At 37.7% G+C, this 19,808-nt stretch overlaps 4 protein-coding genes and 1 long non-coding RNA gene across 5 annotated transcripts; 3 read left to right on the top strand and 2 right to left on the bottom strand.

Moving 5' to 3' along the window:
- The first annotated feature begins 177 nt into the window (after window positions 1-177).
- Window positions 178-4,028, top strand: LOC130745875 (protein ROLLING AND ERECT LEAF 2-like). The gene is made up of 4 exons (XM_057598280.1): window positions 178-1,016; window positions 1,644-1,819; window positions 1,949-2,172; window positions 2,283-4,028. The coding sequence occupies exons 1-4, from the start codon at window positions 317-319 to the stop codon at window positions 3,064-3,066; spliced, it is 1,884 nt and encodes a 627-aa protein (XP_057454263.1). The 5' UTR covers window positions 178-316; the 3' UTR covers window positions 3,067-4,028.
- Window positions 4,029-4,231: 203 nt separating this feature from the next.
- LOC130744724 (uncharacterized) lies at window positions 4,232-8,461 on the top strand. Its single transcript, XM_057596883.1, has 3 exons — window positions 4,232-4,702; window positions 7,900-7,971; window positions 8,072-8,461. The coding sequence occupies exons 1-3, from the start codon at window positions 4,232-4,234 to the stop codon at window positions 8,075-8,077; spliced, it is 549 nt and encodes a 182-aa protein (XP_057452866.1). The 3' UTR covers window positions 8,078-8,461.
- Window positions 8,462-10,895: 2,434 nt separating this feature from the next.
- On the top strand, window positions 10,896-11,222 carry LOC130744723 (uncharacterized). Its single transcript, XM_057596882.1, has one exon. The coding sequence runs from the start codon at window positions 10,896-10,898 to the stop codon at window positions 11,220-11,222; it is 327 nt and encodes a 108-aa protein (XP_057452865.1).
- Window positions 11,223-12,167: 945 nt separating this feature from the next.
- On the bottom strand, window positions 12,168-14,355 carry LOC130745874 (uncharacterized). Its single transcript, XR_009021930.1, has 2 exons — window positions 13,051-14,355; window positions 12,168-12,824 (listed from the first exon to the last, which is right to left on the bottom strand). It is a non-coding gene; the product is annotated as an uncharacterized LOC130745874 (long non-coding RNA).
- A 1,916-nt stretch (window positions 14,356-16,271) lies between these two features.
- Window positions 16,272-18,428, bottom strand: LOC130745873 (uncharacterized). The gene is made up of 2 exons (XM_057598278.1): window positions 17,999-18,428; window positions 16,272-17,101 (listed from the first exon to the last, which is right to left on the bottom strand). The coding sequence occupies exons 1-2, from the start codon at window positions 18,276-18,278 to the stop codon at window positions 16,506-16,508; spliced, it is 876 nt and encodes a 291-aa protein (XP_057454261.1). The 5' UTR covers window positions 18,279-18,428; the 3' UTR covers window positions 16,272-16,505.
- Window positions 18,429-19,808: the final 1,380 nt, after the last annotated feature.

Genomic DNA, 19,808 nt, shown 5'->3' with positions numbered 1-19,808 from the left:
CTCGTTGTTATATGAGAGTCGTGTTAATGAGTAATGTAAGTATATGGTCCTGGATGCATGCACTCATGGTAGTGGCCGGAGTCGAATCCACTCAAACTTTTATCGATCGAAAAGGGGTAAATACAGAAAACGCTGCCGTTTAGTTGCCTTAACCGTCACGTTATTCCGCTCTTTCTTTACCGCTTTTCTTCTCTTTGGTGCTCCAAAAAAGTGAGATTCTCTCTAGCAATGGCATTTTCTTTTTCGTTTGCAATTCTCTCGAAGCATCGAATCATTAGAAATACCATACCAACACTGTGATTGATCATTCAGAAAAATGGGTTGCTCCCAATCGAAAATGGAGAAGGAGGAAGCAGTGGCGCGCTGCAAAGACCGCCACCACTTCATGAAGGAGGCGGTTTCCGCCCGTAACGCCTTCGCCGCCGCACACTCTTCCTACGCCACCTACCTCAACAACACCGGCGCCGCCCTCACTGACTTCGCCGCCCAGTTCCCAGCCTCAGTCGCCGCCCCCGCTGCCGCAGCCATAGCCACCAACAAATCATCTTACGAGATTCCCCTGCCTCCTCCTCCGCTCCCTGAATTCTCCGCCCCGCTCCACCGTTCTTCCACCATGCCTGAAATCACGTGGACCCGACACAAACCCGACCCGGTTGAAACCATCACCGAGGATGAGGAAGATGTTGAAGAAGAAACTGGGCCTCCTTATCAGCCATCAAGTTATCCAGTGCCGCAGGAACAGGACGCTGCTTGGGAGTGTTTGTTTCCGCCGGTGGAGAACATTCCCGGAAGAGTTGAACGACGCCGTGCGAAGAAGGAGGTTGCTGCTTTGAAGAAGGGGAAGCAGGCAGTGGAAGGGAAGAGTAGTGTGAAAGTGAAACAGAGTGTGAATCTCGTTGAGGTGTTCACTGATTTGGATGATCATTTTCTAAAGGCTTCTGAGGCTGCTCATGAGGTTTCAAAGCTGCTTGAGGCCACTCGCCTCCACTATCAATCCAATTTTGTTGATAAGAGAGGTAACTATATTTTTTTCGGTTGAGTCTAGGGTATCCACTATCGAGAGTGATTAATTCACTCTATGCGGGTGCTCGCACTAAACATAATCACGACATGCTAAGTGTCGGATGGTGATTACGAATAGGTTTCATGCTAATGGTTGCTATTGGTTGTTAGTTTTTTGTTGAATGATAGTTTTTTTAGGAAAAATGTGTAATTCATTAATCCGAAAAGAGAAAAAAGATGATGCAACGACGGTGTAAAGTTTTTTTACACCTTCAACCAATTATATTTCAATGACGTTTCACGTTAATTAATAAAATTAAATAAAAAGATAGATTTTCTCACATCCTTAAAATCTGAATAGTTGACGGTTACTCTGTTAGTGCATAGAAATTAAACTCATCTGAAAAAGCAGTGTCTGCAAAAATTGCATGAGCAACATCATGATTCATGAGGGGATCATCCCACCACACAACCACATAGAAGGAAAATCATAAGCAAGTGAAGCAAGTGTCTAAGTTACAATTAGCCCTTGAATGATAGTTAAGAAACCTGCATATTGGTGGTATGCAATTTATTTTATTTATTTTTATGGATGTATATATATCCTTTGTTTTGAATCATATTGGTTACCCTTTTATCAGGGCACATTGATTACTCTGCCAGGGTGATACGAGTAGTTACATGGAATCGGTCCTTTATAGGAACACCCAATAATAATGATGTAAAAGATGGTTTTAACTCGGAGGAGCATGAAACTCTTGCTATGGTCTTGGACAAGTTGCTAGTATGGGAGAAAAAACTTCATAATGAAGTTAAGGTGAGTGGATTATGGCATAAGTAGGAGCCTTATTTGCTATATTTTCTTTCATAGAAGTTAATTAGTTGCAAGTGGTTCCACATATTTTGTGTTATGTCCTGAGTTTCACAGCTAAATTTGGTTTGATAGGCTGCTGAGTCAAAGAAATTTGAGTATCGAAGAAAGGTTACCGAGCTTAACAAGCTAAAGAAAAGAGGCACAAACTCTGAAGTATTGGAGAGAGCAAAAGCAATTATCAATCATTTGCATACAAGGTGCATTGTAGATATGCAGTCTCTCGAATCAACAATCTCAGAGATTAACCGTTTGCGTGATCAGTTGTTGTACCCAAGACTTGTTCAAATTGTTCACGAGTGAGTTAACTATGAGTTAATTATAATTTAGAACTTATTCTTTTTAGTTATATGTGACTTGATCATGAAGAATGTTTGATATAAATGTGGGTTTTTTTTATGGAATGCAGGATGGCCACTATGTGGGGAGTAATGCAGGTCCATCATGAGGAACAATTAAACATTGTGATGTTATTGGGATCTCTGGATATTTCCCAGTCTCCAACAGAAACAAGTGAACACCACCATGATAGAACATACCAGTTAATGATTGTTGTGCAAGAGTGGCAGTCACAATTTGACAAGTTAGTAAACAATCAAAAGGAGTTCATAAAGGCCCTAAACAATTGGTTAGAACTGAATCTTGTCCTCATTGAGAGTAATGATATGGGGGAAAAGCTTTCTTCATCACCAAATGTTAAAAGCCCTCCCATACAAATCATTCTTCATGCTTGGCATGATCATCTAGAGAAACTTCCTGAAGAGCTTGCTAGGACAGCCATAGCCAACTTTGCTGCTGCCATAGATACTATTCTCCACGAGCAAGAAGAAGAAATGGTTATAAAGAGAAAGTGTGAGGAGACAAGAAAGGAATATGCACGCAAAAGTAGGCAATTTAACGAGTGGGAGTACAAGTATAATCAAAAGAAAAGACCAGGTGAGTTAGGTCCAGATCAGGCAGAAAATAATAATGATTCTGATGAGATTGTTAGAGAGAAACGACTTTTAGTTGAACTTCTGAAGAAGAGGTTGGATGAGGAGGAAGAAGATTATGAGAGGCAGTGCCTACATGTGAGGCAAAAATCTTTGAGGAGTCTCCAAAATCACTTGCCAAAGCTCTTTAAGGCTATGTCAGATTTTTCTCTTGAGTGTTCCAAGATGTATAGTGAATTAAGTCTATATCGTATAACTTAAATGGTAATGCCAAAACTTAAGCAAAACCATTAACGTATATAATGATATCAAAAGTCAATTTTCCAGAAACAAGGTAAAATGGATTTGTACAGCTAAATTCTTCACAACTTTTCTCATGCATGTGTTATAGAGCATTGCTCTACTCCTGCTAAGCAGGGTCGTGCGCAATGTCGCAGCCCACTCATTCGAAACTCATTTTAGAGACAGATTGGAGATCTTTTAAAGGGTGCTTCAAAGAGCTTTAGGCTTCTACAGACAGAAATAAGAATCCTAATACAAGTTTTTCAGCTAGGAGTCTGTAGATCATTGACTTGTGAAAACAGAGATGTTAGTGATGTTAGTAAATTAGTCTTCCTCAGGGTTCGAATCCTGGACCCTTCACCCTTTACCCTCCCAAACCCTTATGTCCCCTAGCCATGATTGTGATATTATTGTTTTTCATGTATATGATGAGTGATTGGAAAATGTGTTGTTGTGTACTTCTATGACATCTTGGTTTATTCAAAGTCTCATGAAGAGCACTTAGATCATTTGAGAGTCATAACTCTTAGAGAACAAGAGCTTTATACAAACTTAGAGAAGTATTCCATTTTCTTAGACTATGTAGTCTTTCATGGCTATGTGATTAGTTCTAAGGGAATTCAACACCTGGGAATGTGAGTGAGCTTCTATAGGAGATTTTTCAAAGACTTTAGTACCATAGCATCCCTTTACTTTAGTACACAACATGGTCTCTATTATAATTGTTAGCTTATTGGTACAAGTTATCTAAGTTACCATACCACAACTTAACTTAATGTACCTAAGATCACACACCCAGTGCATATACACAATACTTGTTCCCCCACGAAACCAATGCACCAGGGCAGCACAGATGTCCAAAATTCTTGTATGTATGTATAGGCTATAGCTCACTTTATGCATATTAGCATGATTATGCATATTTCACCCCAGAACAAGACACCAGTACATGTATAAGTATACAAAATAGGAAGCCACCACCACAATTTCCTACACAAAAGTGAGGAACCCAATTCATCTACGTTGTAGTACGAATCCTTTTCAACACACACTACAATACAATGCTCATGAAAAACATTGAGAAACTATTAAACCTTTTAATCCCTTCCCCCAAACTGAAAATCAAGGGTTGCAAGTTCAAGCGATGGGAAAGGCTGTTTCATTACGGGGTTGCTGCTGCAAGTTCACGGTGGTGGTGGCGTTGTGCCTGGCGGGGGCGGTGTTCTTTTGGCCGTGGAGTCCGCAGGTGAGGATGTCGAAGGTGACGGTGAGGCAGGTGAAGGTGCACCCACTGCCGCCGGTGAGGGCGGACGTGTGGATTTCGGTGGCGGTGAGGGTGCAGAACAGGGATGTGTACTGGATGGATCTGGAGGAGGTTGACGTCGGGGTGAAGTATAGAGGGAAGAAGCTGGGTCACGTGGAGTCGAAGAGGTGGCACGTGAGGAGGTGGGGCACAATCCACGCGTTTGGTGAGCTGGAATCTAGTGCGCTCCCTTCTGCTGACGTGGCTCATCTTCTGCAGGATCTTTCCAAGGGGAAGGTGTTCTTTCACACTGTTACTGAAGTCACCGGCTATGTTGGCTTTCTCTCCTTCCCCCTCCCCATCGAGTTCAAGGTATTTTTTATATCATCTAATTTTCCTATTCCTCATGACATTTAATTACTTTCTCTTTAATATAATTTTAATTAACATTTTCTAACAATTTGTTTAAATACACTTGGATTAAATCACCAAAGTCTCATGTAGATTAATAATATTTAAGAGAGTCAAACTATATGTACTTAAACGAAACTCATGAACCTTTATAATGGTTTATGTTTTTTTTACAAAAAAATCAAATTAGTTAAAACACAGTGAGGCACTCACGGACAAGCTACATAAGTTGTTCTTGAATTTCTTGTTTAGATTCTTCGTAATTGATCAACCAGAGCCGAGAGGATGGCCAAGTCGGATCAAACTCTCTTCGTTAACAAGGTGAGACGATGAGGGACCGGGGTGGATGGAAGTGGGGATCTTGATCAGAAATATGCGTGTCTCATCGGAGGCACCTACAAGGACTCTGATGCTTAAGTTAGTTAGAGAGGAATGGAGGAGAAAAGGAATGAAAGCTTTGAATCTAAAGAACGTACCGGGTATTTATAGTGGATGTTGGGCTAGGCCCAAGGGGCGATCGCTGTCGCAACCACTACCTAAAGCATCAGGGACCATTGGATCTTTGCCTGTTGATCGTGACCCTACGGTTGATGATGGTGCGACAGGTCTAGCAGGATCAACGGGGGAAGCTGTGAACCTCGTCCTTTCTAGGTATCTCAGCAACTTGACGGGGTTGGTTTGGATTATCAACCTTTCCGGCCGAGCCGAGATGGATGATGCCAAGATCTCGTAGTAATTGTCCCTCAGTTCTAGCATCGAGCTTGTCGATGCTGAGCTAATATTTGATGTTTGTAAATGTCTGTAACATTAACAAAAAGCAAATTTCTATTTAAGATAAGTGGACTACGATATTTAACCTTTAGAGTTTATACAAAGCCTTTTTATTAAACTTTTTTAAGTTTATGTATTTTAGAATTGAGAAAAGGTTTCTTCTTTTTGCAAACCCCGTTTTATTATCCACACACCCTTTCCTTTTTTCTTTTTTATTTTTGTTCAAACACACCCTTTCCTTTTAGGCTTAAAAGCACTTTTGGTCCCCCACGAATTCGAATTGTTCAAAATGAGTCCCTAAATTATTTTTTTAGCATTCTCAGTCCCCCCACGTTTTCCTCCGTTATCACCCTTGGTCCTTCTGTTAAATTTTAAACGTTTTCCTCCTCCGTGGCTATTTTTAATTGACGTGGAGGCTTACAAGGAGAGAGAAGAAGATTAACATGAGAGAGATCAGGCTTAGTAGGAGAGAGATAAAACATATTTTTCATTATTAAAAAATAAAAATTATCAATCAAAATAGATAATAATAATAAACCCTTAATCACCATCAATCATTCTAATTTTCATCCTCATCTTCAACATCCTGTTCATCTTCTTCTTCGTTCCTTCAGCTTTTTTTTTCATCCCACCTTTTATCTTCTTCAACATAAAACTCCATAACCCCCCACAAACATACACCAACTCAGGAACTATTATCACTCCTCTCCATCAACCCAGATCTCGCCACCATTCTTCCCTTCCCGAACTCCAAATCGCGCCGCTCCTACCACCGATCTGCCATCAAACCACCAATCTGGCCAAATCACCGCCATCCTCTCCCTCTTGAAGCTTCAGACCGACGTAGAAGTTGGTGGTTGTTGTGATGGGTTCCAGATAGAGAAGAGGCTCGATCTGTGAAGAAGGTGGGTTTTATGCCTCTCTAGAAGCTTTTACCTTGGAGAGAAAAAGGTTTTGAAGAGAAAAGGTGAGAGCTTGGTGTTGGATTATGCGGTTGTTATACAGAGATTAGAAGATTGAGTTGAAATGTGGTGAGGTGGAGTTGAAATGGAAAATTGAGTGTTCCCTGCACCCTCTCTGATCTTGTGTTTACAATTTTTTTTTTTCTAAATTTTGGGAGTTTTGAGGTTTAGACACCTTGACCCAGTTCTTATTTTCTGGGTTTCGTTCATCCTTACTGGGAAAATGAAGAAAGACAAGATTTTAATCTGGGTCTTGTCTCTTTTTTATGTTTTTTTTCTTCCTTCCTCCCTCAATCTTTTTGGTGGGATGATGAAGAATAAGGAGTAGATTAGTAGAAGAAAAAGGAGAAGAACGTGAAATCAAATCTGGGTAGAAAAATGTGAATCTAAGAAGAATATGAATAGAGATTAGGAAGACGATCACGTGCCTCTCACATGTTCCTTTTCTCACTCTACTAAGTGTCCATGTCATTAGAAATGTGCCATGTAGGAAAGATCCGTTTGATTTTTGACGGAAAGTAGCTGAGGGACTAAATGTAGTAACGGAGGAAAACGTGGGGACTGAGAATGCTAAAAAAATAGTTTAGGGACTCATTTTGCACAATTTGAATTCGTGGGAGACCAAAAGCGCTTTTAAGCCTTCCTTTTAATATAAAAAGATGAAGCTATAGAATGTGTAGATGGTGAAAAAGAGACGTGTAAAATTCAATCCGGTTGAGAAAATGATCTGTTAAAACTTTAATTTTTTTTAATTCATTATAGCTCACTCATCTTACAAAAAGAATTTGGCCCAGCTTTTTGGGCTATTTTGGATTACTTATTTTAAAAAGTAATCCAAAATAAGATCCATTTGAGAGAATAAAAAAAACCTTCATCAAAGATTTGGTTGGACTAGCGAGTTCAATCTTATTATCATTTGACCAAAAACAAAATCTTATTATCATTGACAAAAACAAGGACAAGTTTATCTTCAATCTATTATTCATTATTATAACATATAATTTCTGAGACATGAAATATAAGATGAGTACTCATTCATTTGTCTTATTTCTACCACCTCATAATTATAATTTTATTTTATTTTTGAAAGGGAAATGATTATATAATGCTCAGTTCTTTTTTTTAAGAAATGGTAAGTGAGAGATATAATATTAAATAATAATATAAATTGAAGAAAATGTGAAAAATAGTTTGAAATTCTTAATCAATGAACATTTTAGTCTTGGTCTTCTTTTTTATTATTTTACCTTAAATAACTAATTCATTTTTACAAACACATTTCATATGGTGAATTTTGGATCGCACCCTGAACTCAGCAGCTGAATAATTCTTTTTCTTAGTTCCGGCGCCCCTCCTTCCTCTATCACATATTTCAAACACTTTGAATTTGCTATTGATGCTCTCTATCCTGTAACATTCTAACAGGCAGTACTGGCATGTGATGTTCTGGTCAATACAAAGAACCATACAATTATTCACCAACATTGTGTTCGTAAGGTAAGCTAGCTAATTACTCTGTTATAGAGTTGGCTTTAGTGGATCTATTGCCTGCTTCTGTTGTACTGACTCTGTTTATGATTCCAATGATGGATTGAAGGACTAACCACAAAGGCTCTGCAACCATGGGGCGAAGGCTAAAAAGATGCTTGTCTCTCTCCACATGTATACATATAATGTAAGTTTGGATGATGCCATGATGGATCAATCTGAACTGCCGCGTATTCTAAGATGGTATATGACAGAATTGCAATTCGCAAATGCTTGTAAGATCATGATCATTATCTTTACGTTGGGTAAAATTCCAGTGAAATCAAGACCCTAAATTGGGCAATCCTCCCAGGGAAATGGTAGCATGCCAATTGGATACATAAGGCTTAGTACACTCATGTTTAGTTGCTCATTTTAGAATGTTATCATGTTATTTCTTTTGTTTTAATTCTAGAACTAGAATGTCCATATGATTAGGCCACATGTTAGGCCCACCTAATTCTAGGCTCATCTTATGTTAGTCTGATAGTATAAGTTTGTATTTCCATATTGCATAATGAAATCAACAAGAAAATAGATCAAGTCTTTCTTTTCTATCATTTTCTTATCTTTTTTTAGTTTAGATTTTAGAATTCTTAATGTTCTTCTTTCATAGGAGTTAACTTCCTATCCGGAAATCTTCGTGGTTAAGAGTAAATTGTCATCTCTGGCATATAATGTATCTAACAATCTAATTGAAATAAACTTTTATAACTCATTGGATAAGAACATCTACTCAGAGCGAGATAATAAGTAAATGACTCACCCATAATGAGTTATTCACAACAAAATCTAATTATAATTTCCATCAATGAATTAAATATTGCAATTAATTATATTTTTATTAATTAATATATTAAAAATTAAAAATCTCATATTCAAATTAATTAATTAATGTTAATTCACATCATATAAGTAAATAATATAAGAGCACTCTCTTTATCCTTAGTTATATCATAATATATCCTCAAAATGTTGATGTCATAAAAAAGCCATAAGGGTGACAAGAGAATTTGAAGAAGAGATAAGAGATGAGACATCAACCTTGCACAAACAATGTTTTTCATAAAGCTCATAAAATTCGTCAGTACATTCTTTTTTCTTTTCTCTCTGTTTACCTCTTTTTATCCAAATTAATGGCCCACCAAACTTTAAAAGCTCTTTGAGATAACTTTTATTTTTCAGTTTTTTTGTGAAAGAACAATATCACTTTTACATTCTTCATCGTCGACTACATTTTCACCCACCATACATGTCCAAACAATGCTTATAACTCTCCCTTGAGAAAGGGTGGTCAAGGCCGAGGAATCAGCTATGACGACGTGGGGGGATAGAATCATAGAAAGTGAACGGAAACTTTAGCCTTTATTAGGTGACGACGGAAGAGAGTTGGCCGACAGATTATGTGACACAAAGCTTGCTTTAATGCATATCTGACTTCAAAAGCATGTCAACTTGAAACCATTGCTAGCTAGCTAGCATGGATGAAATCAGCAAATGGTTTGTACATGTAGGTAATATACTAATATTTTTAAGTCATAACTAATTATAGGAAAATTTGTCTAAGAGATTGGCATCTATAGCTAGGACAAACACCATTTGAATGAGGGTAGCCCGCCCAACCTACAATAGTCATACTTGTATGAGAATTGTTTCGGTCCATCTTAAAAGGCTTAATAGCATCTTAGTTGGCTCAAATTTCTCGCAACTAAATGAGAACTTTAGAGGTATATGAAATAGCGAAGTAATGAGTATCTCATCCCGGTTAAGGCTAAGCAGCAAGCAGAGAGATGCTGACTCAATAATTAATGATTATACAAGGTTGCATAGGAGCAGTTAAGAATTCATAAAACCTAAAAACTTTGACATACCTGTCATACCACTATGATGGACACAGGACCTACAAATATTACAGATGTAGTCCTTCATTTATGTACATATTATTCATTGTGCAAACTTAAAGTTCTTCTTACATTCTCATCATTAACATCTTTGAATGAGAAAATTCGCCCAACCAAGTTTGATTGGGTTACAAACATTTGCGGCTTTTAAGTGTAAGTCCTCGTAGGATAGCTCAAGTGGTAGGAGCTATGAGACATGAGTTGAGTAGGGGAGGTCCATGGATCGATTCCTGGCGGGTACAATTATCTTTCCGATGTACCAAAAAAAAAACTTTTAAGTGCAAAAATTGATTATTAAAAAAAAAAAACTGATGCAAACATATTGCAACTTTGCAAGTAATTTTGAAATTTGAAATCATGTCCTCAAATGGCACGCTTAAGCACCGGCCAATGCTTATACATGCATGGTGGCCTTACACTGAACCGAAAAACTTGTGCCCCTAAAAACAAATAAAAACTCCTCAACTTGCTGCTTATTTGATGGGTTATCATCCTTTGTATCGAACCCCGTTATGAACCGAAGATGCAAAAACTGTTAAACTTGCTAAATAATTTGTTTATAGTATCCTGGCACATCAAATACATAAAACACCATGTGAAACATCAATTTATTTATCTAGGGTAGGACTTAGACATAGTGTATTCTTAGGAATATGAAACAGCAATTTATTTATCTACATGATGCATAAGCACCTGTGCAAACAGCATATCCATTATTCCCCCTTCTCCAATGTAACTTAGTGAACAAGCCATGCCCCATATGCATGACTAGATAATAAATTACAATTTCAAATGCTGATTCATGTCTTTTTTCCTGGGCCCCATCTTGTTCAAAGTACGTGCTTTGCTGATGTGTTGCTGATGAGTTGGAAAAAAAAGTTAATTTTTTTAGAGGCCTATATAAACAGAGTTAGTGCATGCACTTTCAAACACCTTGGTCTCCTTAAAGCCATTCTAAACTCTCTAGCTTCTCTACTCTATAGTCTCTATAACATGAATCTTGAGAATTGCCAGTGTCTAGGCTCCATGAACAGCAGAACTTGGTCTGGTTATGAGAGAGTGAGCTACGATCCTCTTGTGTGTGTCAACGAATGTGTGAAGAAATTGAAGAAAACTTTGTGGAGGAAGATCAAGAGAGAAAAGAGGAGAATTTTCAGATCTTCACCAGTGTTTCATGTCCCATATGATACTTGCTCCTACTTGCAGAACTTTGATGATGGCTACGACTCCACTGACCCTGATAATGTTTCTCGCTCGTTCTCAGCTCGATTTGCAGTGCCTTCCAAGAGTTTTGAGAAGAATGAAGTGATGTGTAGTTGAGAATTGGAGATCAATTGAGATAATCTGGACTCCAATTTTTTTATTTTTCTGATGAATTATGATGTAGATTAATGTAGTTGTACAAAGGTTTAGTAATCTTGTTAGTCCATGTTTGGAAATTCTTCAACAGTTGATTCTGAATTCAGAATCAATTTTGTCAAGAAGCTGCTTTGCTTACATAATTGATTCTGAGGAAAGAGAAGTCGATCCAAACTTGATATTTATCTCTTCGACTATTAGATGTTTATAAAAGTGATATTCTCTCTATGTTTCCATTTCTTCTTTTTCCCTCATTCACTTTTTCTTCCTTTTCCTTTATGGATGTCATTGACATGATGGATTTCTTTTCATTGGTAAGTTGGGCCCTTTGACTCATCAACTAAAACTTTTGAGTCAGGATCAAACCAAAATTATAGAACATTGATAAAAACATTCAAAAAGCATCTTAAAGCAGAGCTGCAGCATATTTTCCTACTTGCTTAAGATGCCAATGGTTCTAACTTCTAAGCCAAAAGCATATTGTACCTTCAAATGGAATTGTGTTTCTCAGTTGAAGCTTAAAAGTAAACCTGATAGCTGAGAATAAATTGTGTTTTTCCCCTCCTTGTAAGGATTTGATGTGATCAAGGTTGAAACTTGAGAAATGTTGTCTTTATTAGTCCCCTTTGTTCTAACATTGCAAGGTACAAGAGAGGATATCAATATTTCCCTTCCATTAAATTCCCCCACCGTTGATCAACCAACAAAATCATTAAAAGAACTTGAAAGAAAGAAAGAAAACAGAGAGAAAAGAAAGATACGATTAAAGAAAATAGATAGATTGAAGGAAAAAAGAGACGGGATTGAGTTGAAAAAGAACGTGAGTGTGAATGTATCAAAGTTGACTTAAGATTAGGACATTGCTACATTACCAACATTTATAATTGAAAAGCACATTTGTAGCAGTTTCGATAAGTTTTTTTCTCTTCAGAATCAATTTCAACACTCACAAGCTGCTCACTCACAAATGAATTGATTTTGGCTTTAGAATAAAGTTTTCCATACATGAACTTAACCTTCATATGTAGTTCAGTTGTAGCTTGGAACTAGAACTAAGAGCTGAGAATAAATTGGGTTATGTCCTCCTTGTAAGGATTTTGATATGGTAACCGTTGAGCACTGTTGTCTTTATTTTCCGAGTAAACAGCCATTTTGGTCCCTGATTGTGTTCACTTATGATGGACTGGTCCTCATACTTTGGAAATGGTTGTTTTTCATCCCTGAATGTGTTGCCGTCGGTCAAGTTAGTCCTTGGTTCAGTTTTCCGTTAGTCCTTGAGACGGAAAAATCCAAATGACAAGTTTTTTTTCCACACAAGCGTCCTACGTGGCACATTTTCATTTTCCCTCCTAAAAAATAATGTCAAACTCGTCCCTAACTTATGCTTCTTCCTCTAGCTCTTCTTCATCATCATCATCATCATGTTCATCTTCATCATCCTTCATCTTCTTTTTCTTATTAAACCCAGATTTTCTTATTCTTCATCCCTACATCTTCATTTTCTTCATAAACCCCAGATTTTCTTTATTATCATCTTCATAAAAAATCTCACATCGAAAACTCCTATCAAAAAGAAGATAAATCCATAAATCCACAAAAATCAGCCACCCACAACCCATAGTAATCATCAGATACAGAATACATAAAACGCAACAAATGACATTTTAATCAAACACATTGCTAGACACAAAAGAAATAAATTGATATATTGCATATACCCCCATATACCCAGCACCCAAAAATGTGCAGCAAACAAATTGATTGAAAGAAGGCAAAAACCATTGCTTACACAATTACAGCAACAGACGCAAGAAAGCTTCTTCCAGCAAGTACTGTAACACACTATAGTCAAGCTCAAAGCATATTACTTTGCTTTGTCAGTTAAGGCTACAAGTGATTTGAGCTATATATATATTTTGCAAAAGAAACTGATATCATATATTAAGAGTTAGAGGAAAAAATTCCTCCCAAATTACACAGCAATGGAACAACAAAATGACAGAGCAAAATTACTGGTAGATGAAATTGAAGGGGAAAAACGAAATCTGGGAAAAGGATGCAAGGATTACTGGTAGATGAAATTGAAGGCTTCTTCAACGAGGTGTAAGCACGATGGTTTCAGAAAATCACACTTTGGTTTGTCAAAATCAAAACCCCCTTCTTCTTCTTCATCCTCTACCGTCTCTGCAACTTTGCTTCTTCTTCACCCAACCACTGTTCATTTCAAAACCAAGCAAAAACCACCAGATCCAAGCCTCATTGGATGTAAAGATGCATTGTTGACCCAAAAGATGCAAAATTTGGAGGCATGGGTCGCGATCTGGTCCTGATTGCGCGGTGCATGTTACAGTGGTGCGGATCTGAGTTGAGGCAGGTTTGGAGGAAGGAGGAGAAAAGAGGATGAACGTAGGGTGAAGGGAGAAGAATGATACAGAGGGTGAAGGAGAGCATGAGAGGCAAGGGGCGTGATTGAAATGAAGAAGATAATGAATTGATGATGATGAAGTCTGGAGAAGATGATGAAGATGAACATGATGATGATGAAGAAGAGCAGGAGGAAGGAGAGAGAGAGAGAGTGTGTGTGGAAGCTTGAGGGACCGGTTTGACATTGTTTTTACTTTTTAGGGAGGAGAAATGAAAATGTGCCACGTAGGACGCTTGTGTGGAAAAAAAAACATGCCATTTGGATTTTTCCGTCTCAAGGACTAACGGAAAACTGAACCAAGGACTAACTTGACCGACGGCAACACATTCAGGGATGAAAAACAACAATTTCCAAAGTATGAGGACCAATCCGTCATAAGTGAACACAATCAGGGACCAAAATGGCTGTTTACTCTTATTTTCCTCTATGTTCTAATATTACAAGGTAGTGACAAGATAGGATATCATTATTTCCCTTCCACTAAATTCTTGTACTGTTTATCAACCAACAAAATCATTTAACAACTTGTACTGAACTTCTGATATTCGGGGACCCCCCTATCCAGGAAAAAGCAGTCACTGCAAACAGCCATGTGCTATGTGGACAAGATATGCTAGTGCTATCCAGTGCAGCACTTCTTCACTTGTCTCTCTCAGAATTTATTTCCCCTTTTTTTTCCACCTATCTGCTATGTTTTCTTTTATCTTTGGCTTCTTTTTCTACGGTATCTGAGTCAGCTATTTAATGTTAGAAAACAATCCAAACAGAAACATGGCAAAGTTGAAATAGTAAAAGCTATAGGAGCCATTTTCTTGCATCCTAATTCATTAACCATTTTACCCCACCTACCAGTGACCAGTGCTGTGGGGCTCATGAAATTTAATGGTTGTCTTTTTGCAACCATACCTTCCTATATCCTTTGTACCAAGCTGTCTAACTATAAATGTCTGATGTAAATAAGAGACTTCCATTAGAGACAAAGCCTCACTTGGGCCATCCACCAATTCCCAACACAATTAAGAATCAGGTCAGAATTTCAAGAGATCAAAACCCAGTTGTCTGTACTATGTGTCAGTTATGCCTCTAAAATTTGGTGCGAAAGGAAATATACACAACCGAATCACTGTTCTAATAAATGAACCACAAAACCAACAATTTTGGCTCACTTCACATTTTCTCATTTCCACTAATTTTCTCTTCATATTTCTTTTTCCTTTTCATATCACATCTCACATCATGATCGGAGAAATCCAACCAATCACCTTAGACAAGGTGTTAACTTTGGGAACAACGGCAAACGAGTGCTCTGAACATGGAGAGGTGAATGCTCTTCTAGTGCTCCTCCGGAGCGTGGTTTCTCCATCGCGGTTCTCCTTCTTCGTGATGCTGGGTCCTCTGTCAATGGTACATACGAAGACACTTCAACGCTCAAGTCACTAAGAGTTTTAGTGGTAAGCTAGGGATAGGATCATTTGTGCCTTAATTTGTTTCGCTTCCTTTATATAGCGAAGGTTGAAGCGTCCCAGGTCTTGTCAACGTCGTCCCAATCCCTAGGAGCGACATGGATCACGATGAGTCTTTGGATTTTCTGTGTCGAATGTCCTTCCTACATGTGGATGGATTTGGGCTCTGTTGTCTACTTTGCTTATCATTGGGCAGTGGGTCATTGACCCAACTAAATTCGAGCAGGAAAGACGTTGGCGGGAATGATTTGGAGGTTTCCTCAGCGTAAGCAGGGACAAGTCGGTCACAACATATATGTAAGTCGGTAACAATCATGACTTGGTGACAAGTTGTTTAAGTAGCAGTGGTGGCAAGGGGTAACTCATCCTAGTTGTATAGGTCATCTAGGATGCATGGTACTTGGTAACTCGGCTACATGTTGTATAGGCCATGGTAGTTGCGTGGGGTAACTCGTCCTGGTTTTATAGGTCGTCTGGGATGTATGGTGTAACTCGACTATTGTGTAAGTCAGAAATGATGGAGGTCGTAACTCGGCCACTGTGTAAGTCGGCAAGGATGGAGGTCGTAAGTCGGTATTGGTGGAAGTTGTTACTCGACCACGATGTATAAAACTGAACCGCACACTAAAACAATAGTCCCCTAGTTCTAACCTTCACTATGAGTGATGGCTTAAGGTACAAGGTATGTTGGCTGAGGCGCGATGTGTTGATTCGCATACCAGAACAATAGTCCCCTAGCGTTGGCCTTTACTGTGAGTTGTCTGAGGTACTAGGTATGTTGGTTGAGGCGCGAGGTGTTGAACCGCACACCGGGACATCTCATATCTCTCTACAATAATGTTATCTTCACACCTCTCTTTGAGGTGGAGAGAGGTGGAATGAAGAGAGAGATAGGAAGAAAAGAAAAAGTAAGAGAGAGAAAGCATTCGATGTGATAGATGATAAGAGGAGAGAGATAGAAATAAAAAGAGGTGGAAATGAAGTGTTTCAAAGATGAGGTGTGTATATATCATTACTCATCTCTCTATTCTATTCTTATCTCTTTCACGAGAGTGCTGGGTGGAAGTGAAGTGTGAACAAACTATTTTCCGTACAAATGCAATTACCCTATAATATATGCAGTTCAGAAGCACCATTGCAAGTGTCCAAATTGGATAAACTTTGAGCACTGCTCTATCAGCAAATAATTTGATAGAAAGATAACAATCATGATATGCCTAATTCAACTTAAACTGTGGTCCTCAGGGATACAAAAACGAATAAAGAATTTACAACAAAATTATTTGGGAGCATATAGATACTTGCCCAAAAGGGTACTGAGGATATATTGCAATAGTAGAACTCAACTTGCTAGAGCTACATCAAGGTGACGCAACATATGACAACCACTAGATAAATACTGCAATCAATAAAAACACCTCGAATGGCCTGGTATGCAACCAGACCTCTCTCCAAGAGTTTCACTGCATCTCCCCAGCTATGTCCATCTCCATGAGCCTCAACGAGTTCTTCCTCCATTTCTTTCAAGACCCTTGCCTTTTCCCGATACACGCGACCAATCACAATTGTAACACTAGTCAACAAGACCACGCAAAGAGGCCTTGAGGCCAAAACACTCCCTGAAATCATGTAATAGAAAACTACCAGCAATGCTATTATCAGAGAACTAAGTGCGCGTGTGCTCTCAGAAGCTAGGATGGAGGCATTCAGCTCTCTGGAAGAGAAAAATGTATGCCTCTGCAGCCATTGTTTATTTAGATGCTTTGTATTTGTGCCTCTTGACATGACTGAAGATGGATCTGTTTTGCCCTCTGAAATATATTCAGAATCCTCCATTAGAGGCTCCACTTCACTGTTGTTGCCAAAATTGTCAAACTTTGGGTACTTAAATCCGCCCTGATGTTTTAACCTTGTGGAAGAAATAGATGCATTATGTTTATCTTCAGCCCCGCCTGAAAACCCCAACAAGCCAAATTAAACACAATTCAGCTACGTTCAGATTCCAGCATGAATCAATTAAGTCACTGCAGACATAGTAGTGTCAAAACTACACATGCTACTGTAAACATATATTTTAAGTGCATGTTTGGATACACGTTGGAAAACCATAGTGAAGGTAAAATCACAATAGAAATGCTACGGAAAGTTGTTTCTATCCACCTTAATTTTGACTCACCGTGATTTTTCACCGTGTATCCAAACATGCATTATCTTAATAAAGCAGCTAGGAGATGCTAAAAGGAGCACAGAAAAACAATATTTCATCTCATAGAAATACTAGTTTGAAGAGATTTAATTGTTCAGAATTGGATTCTTTGAAGATGCTTTTAAGATCTTCTCAATTGTAAACTCTCTTAAGTTTGCTCAAGTTAAAATTATGTGTCAATCTATCTCTTCATATGTATTAAATAGATAGGCTCTATGAATTTATGAGACAAATAAGCAATGTTTCAATTGACATTGTCAATTCACTTAAGATGATATTAATCCTTAATCCTTGTTAGAATCACTCTACAATCAAAGTGTATGTAATTTTTGTAAATACACATAACCATAAATTGACCTTTCGTTTTTTCTTCAAGTTTTCCATTCATTCAAATCTTCCTTCTATTTTCTGTAATTATTTTACCTCTTTCATTTCATTCTCGAGTATGCAACGAATGCAAATCAAATTAAGGGAATCTTACCATTAGGAAATAACAGAGTAATGCATCAATCAATATAATCAGTGCACACTTGCAATTTTGCATAGTAAAAATGTAACGTGTAATCATATTTATAAATCCAAACATGTCAATCAATTCAACAAACAAAGATTAAAAAATGGGAGTTTAGGTAGGAGCACGAACCAGTTTGATCTTCCTGGTATTCGACATTGAATGCAGAGGAGGACAATGAATGAGGGCGCACAAGGCGAGGGGGAAGATCATGATTGTCTGAATGGGAATCAAACGCAGAAACTGACATGGATTGTGCATGACGAGCAGGGTGGTGGGACGACGTCGTAGTGGGTGGTGTTGGTGGAAGTGCATTGATCCGACCCGTGATTAAGGCCATGCGATCTGATCCTCTCTCTGCAATTCTTCTTCTTCTCTCTTCCTTTCCTCCTCCTCCATTGTTGCTTGCCATTTTCTTTCTCTGTTTCTGTGTGTCTCTGATCCTCTTTTTCTTTTGCGCCTTATCTTTTGTTCTGAAAATGTCTTTCTAGTTTCTGGTATTACCGTTACGTGAATCTCTTACCATGTCCCCGGGAAAACCGCTCTTTGACAAGGCCTTTTCTCAATTTTATCCAACAATGGCCACATCTTAATACAAGATGTTTTTCTAAATTAACCAGCGGGATTATCCGTGCCCTGCACGAGTGACTTTTGTTATTTACAATTTAAATTTCATGTAATATTATGTTTTGTATCTTTTTAGTAAATATATTTTAACAATTGTTTCAACTATATGTTCTTAATAGTGAAAATTATGTATTAATCTACCACAACTTTTTACTTATAAATTTTTAATATGAAAAAAATTAAATATTTTAAATTATAAGACTTAAATTCACTCAAATTTTTATATATGCATTAAATCAGTATTTTAATTTTTTTATACATGTTTAATTATTAATATTTGATTGATTATTTTTCATATCAATGTTTCTATTTATAACAGCAATAACACTAATAATAATATATATATTTTGATTCAAAATGTTTGGTGAATGTGCATTTCCTTAAGGGATTTCGCCTAGGCTTCTGGTCCGGGTTCGATCCCCTCTATGGGAAAATATAATACATTTGTGGTCAGGGACATTACTACGGTATCCCGAGCCAGATTAGTCACGTGGGGCTCTTTTCCCCCGTGGTGACTGGTGGCTAAAGGACAAAAAAAAAAACATGTAACAACAAAATGAAACCCCACTTCTAATAAAACTCAAATCAAATCATAGGAGAAAATCGCCAGATTAAATAAACCAAAATAATAGATAATTTACGAAAATTATTTAGATCCAGAGGCTTCTCTTATTTTTGAATAAACTCTCATGTGACTATTACTTTTAAGTTTGAACTCGTTCCTCTTTTTTGTCCTTGGCTCTTTGATCATACCTTTGGTAACCACCGCCTACCAGGGACGATGGAGGAAAAATTCATTTTATCAATCCAAGCAGATAAATTGAAGGATGTTCGTCTTTCCCCTTCATGATTTAAAAAAGGGGTGAAACAATATATGATGGTGAATAAAAAATGGATGAATAAGTAAATAATAGATCATGAAATAGGGGTGTTCATAACCGAACCAAACCAATTAAAACCGCTCAAATCGATCCAAAAAACCAAAAACTGAAAAACCGAAAATAGGAAAAACCAATATTTACGCTAATGGATCGGATTGGTTTTCAGTTCCCATGTTCTAAATCGTACCGATCCAAACCAAACCGAAAGTATTTATTTATTTAAATTTTGACATACATAATTACCCATTTAACCATACTTATAATATTTTATTCCATGTATACCCAAACCTTTACAGTAATGTGTTTAACATTTTCCAAGTTAGGAGACATATGTCTTCTTTTCATTCAGCGAAAGTGAAACATATCAGTGCGTAGATAATTCATTTCTTACAGTATTGATGCTAGTGTTAAGCATGATATCTTGTCTCTGTAAC

The sequence above is a fragment of the Lotus japonicus genome, chromosome 3 (genome assembly GCF_012489685.1).
Source record: "Lotus japonicus ecotype B-129 chromosome 3, LjGifu_v1.2".
NCBI lineage: Eukaryota > Viridiplantae > Streptophyta > Magnoliopsida > Fabales > Fabaceae > Lotus > Lotus japonicus.
The sequence above is the reverse complement of the archived record's forward strand: the minus strand, read 5'-3'. Positions and strand labels throughout refer to the sequence as shown.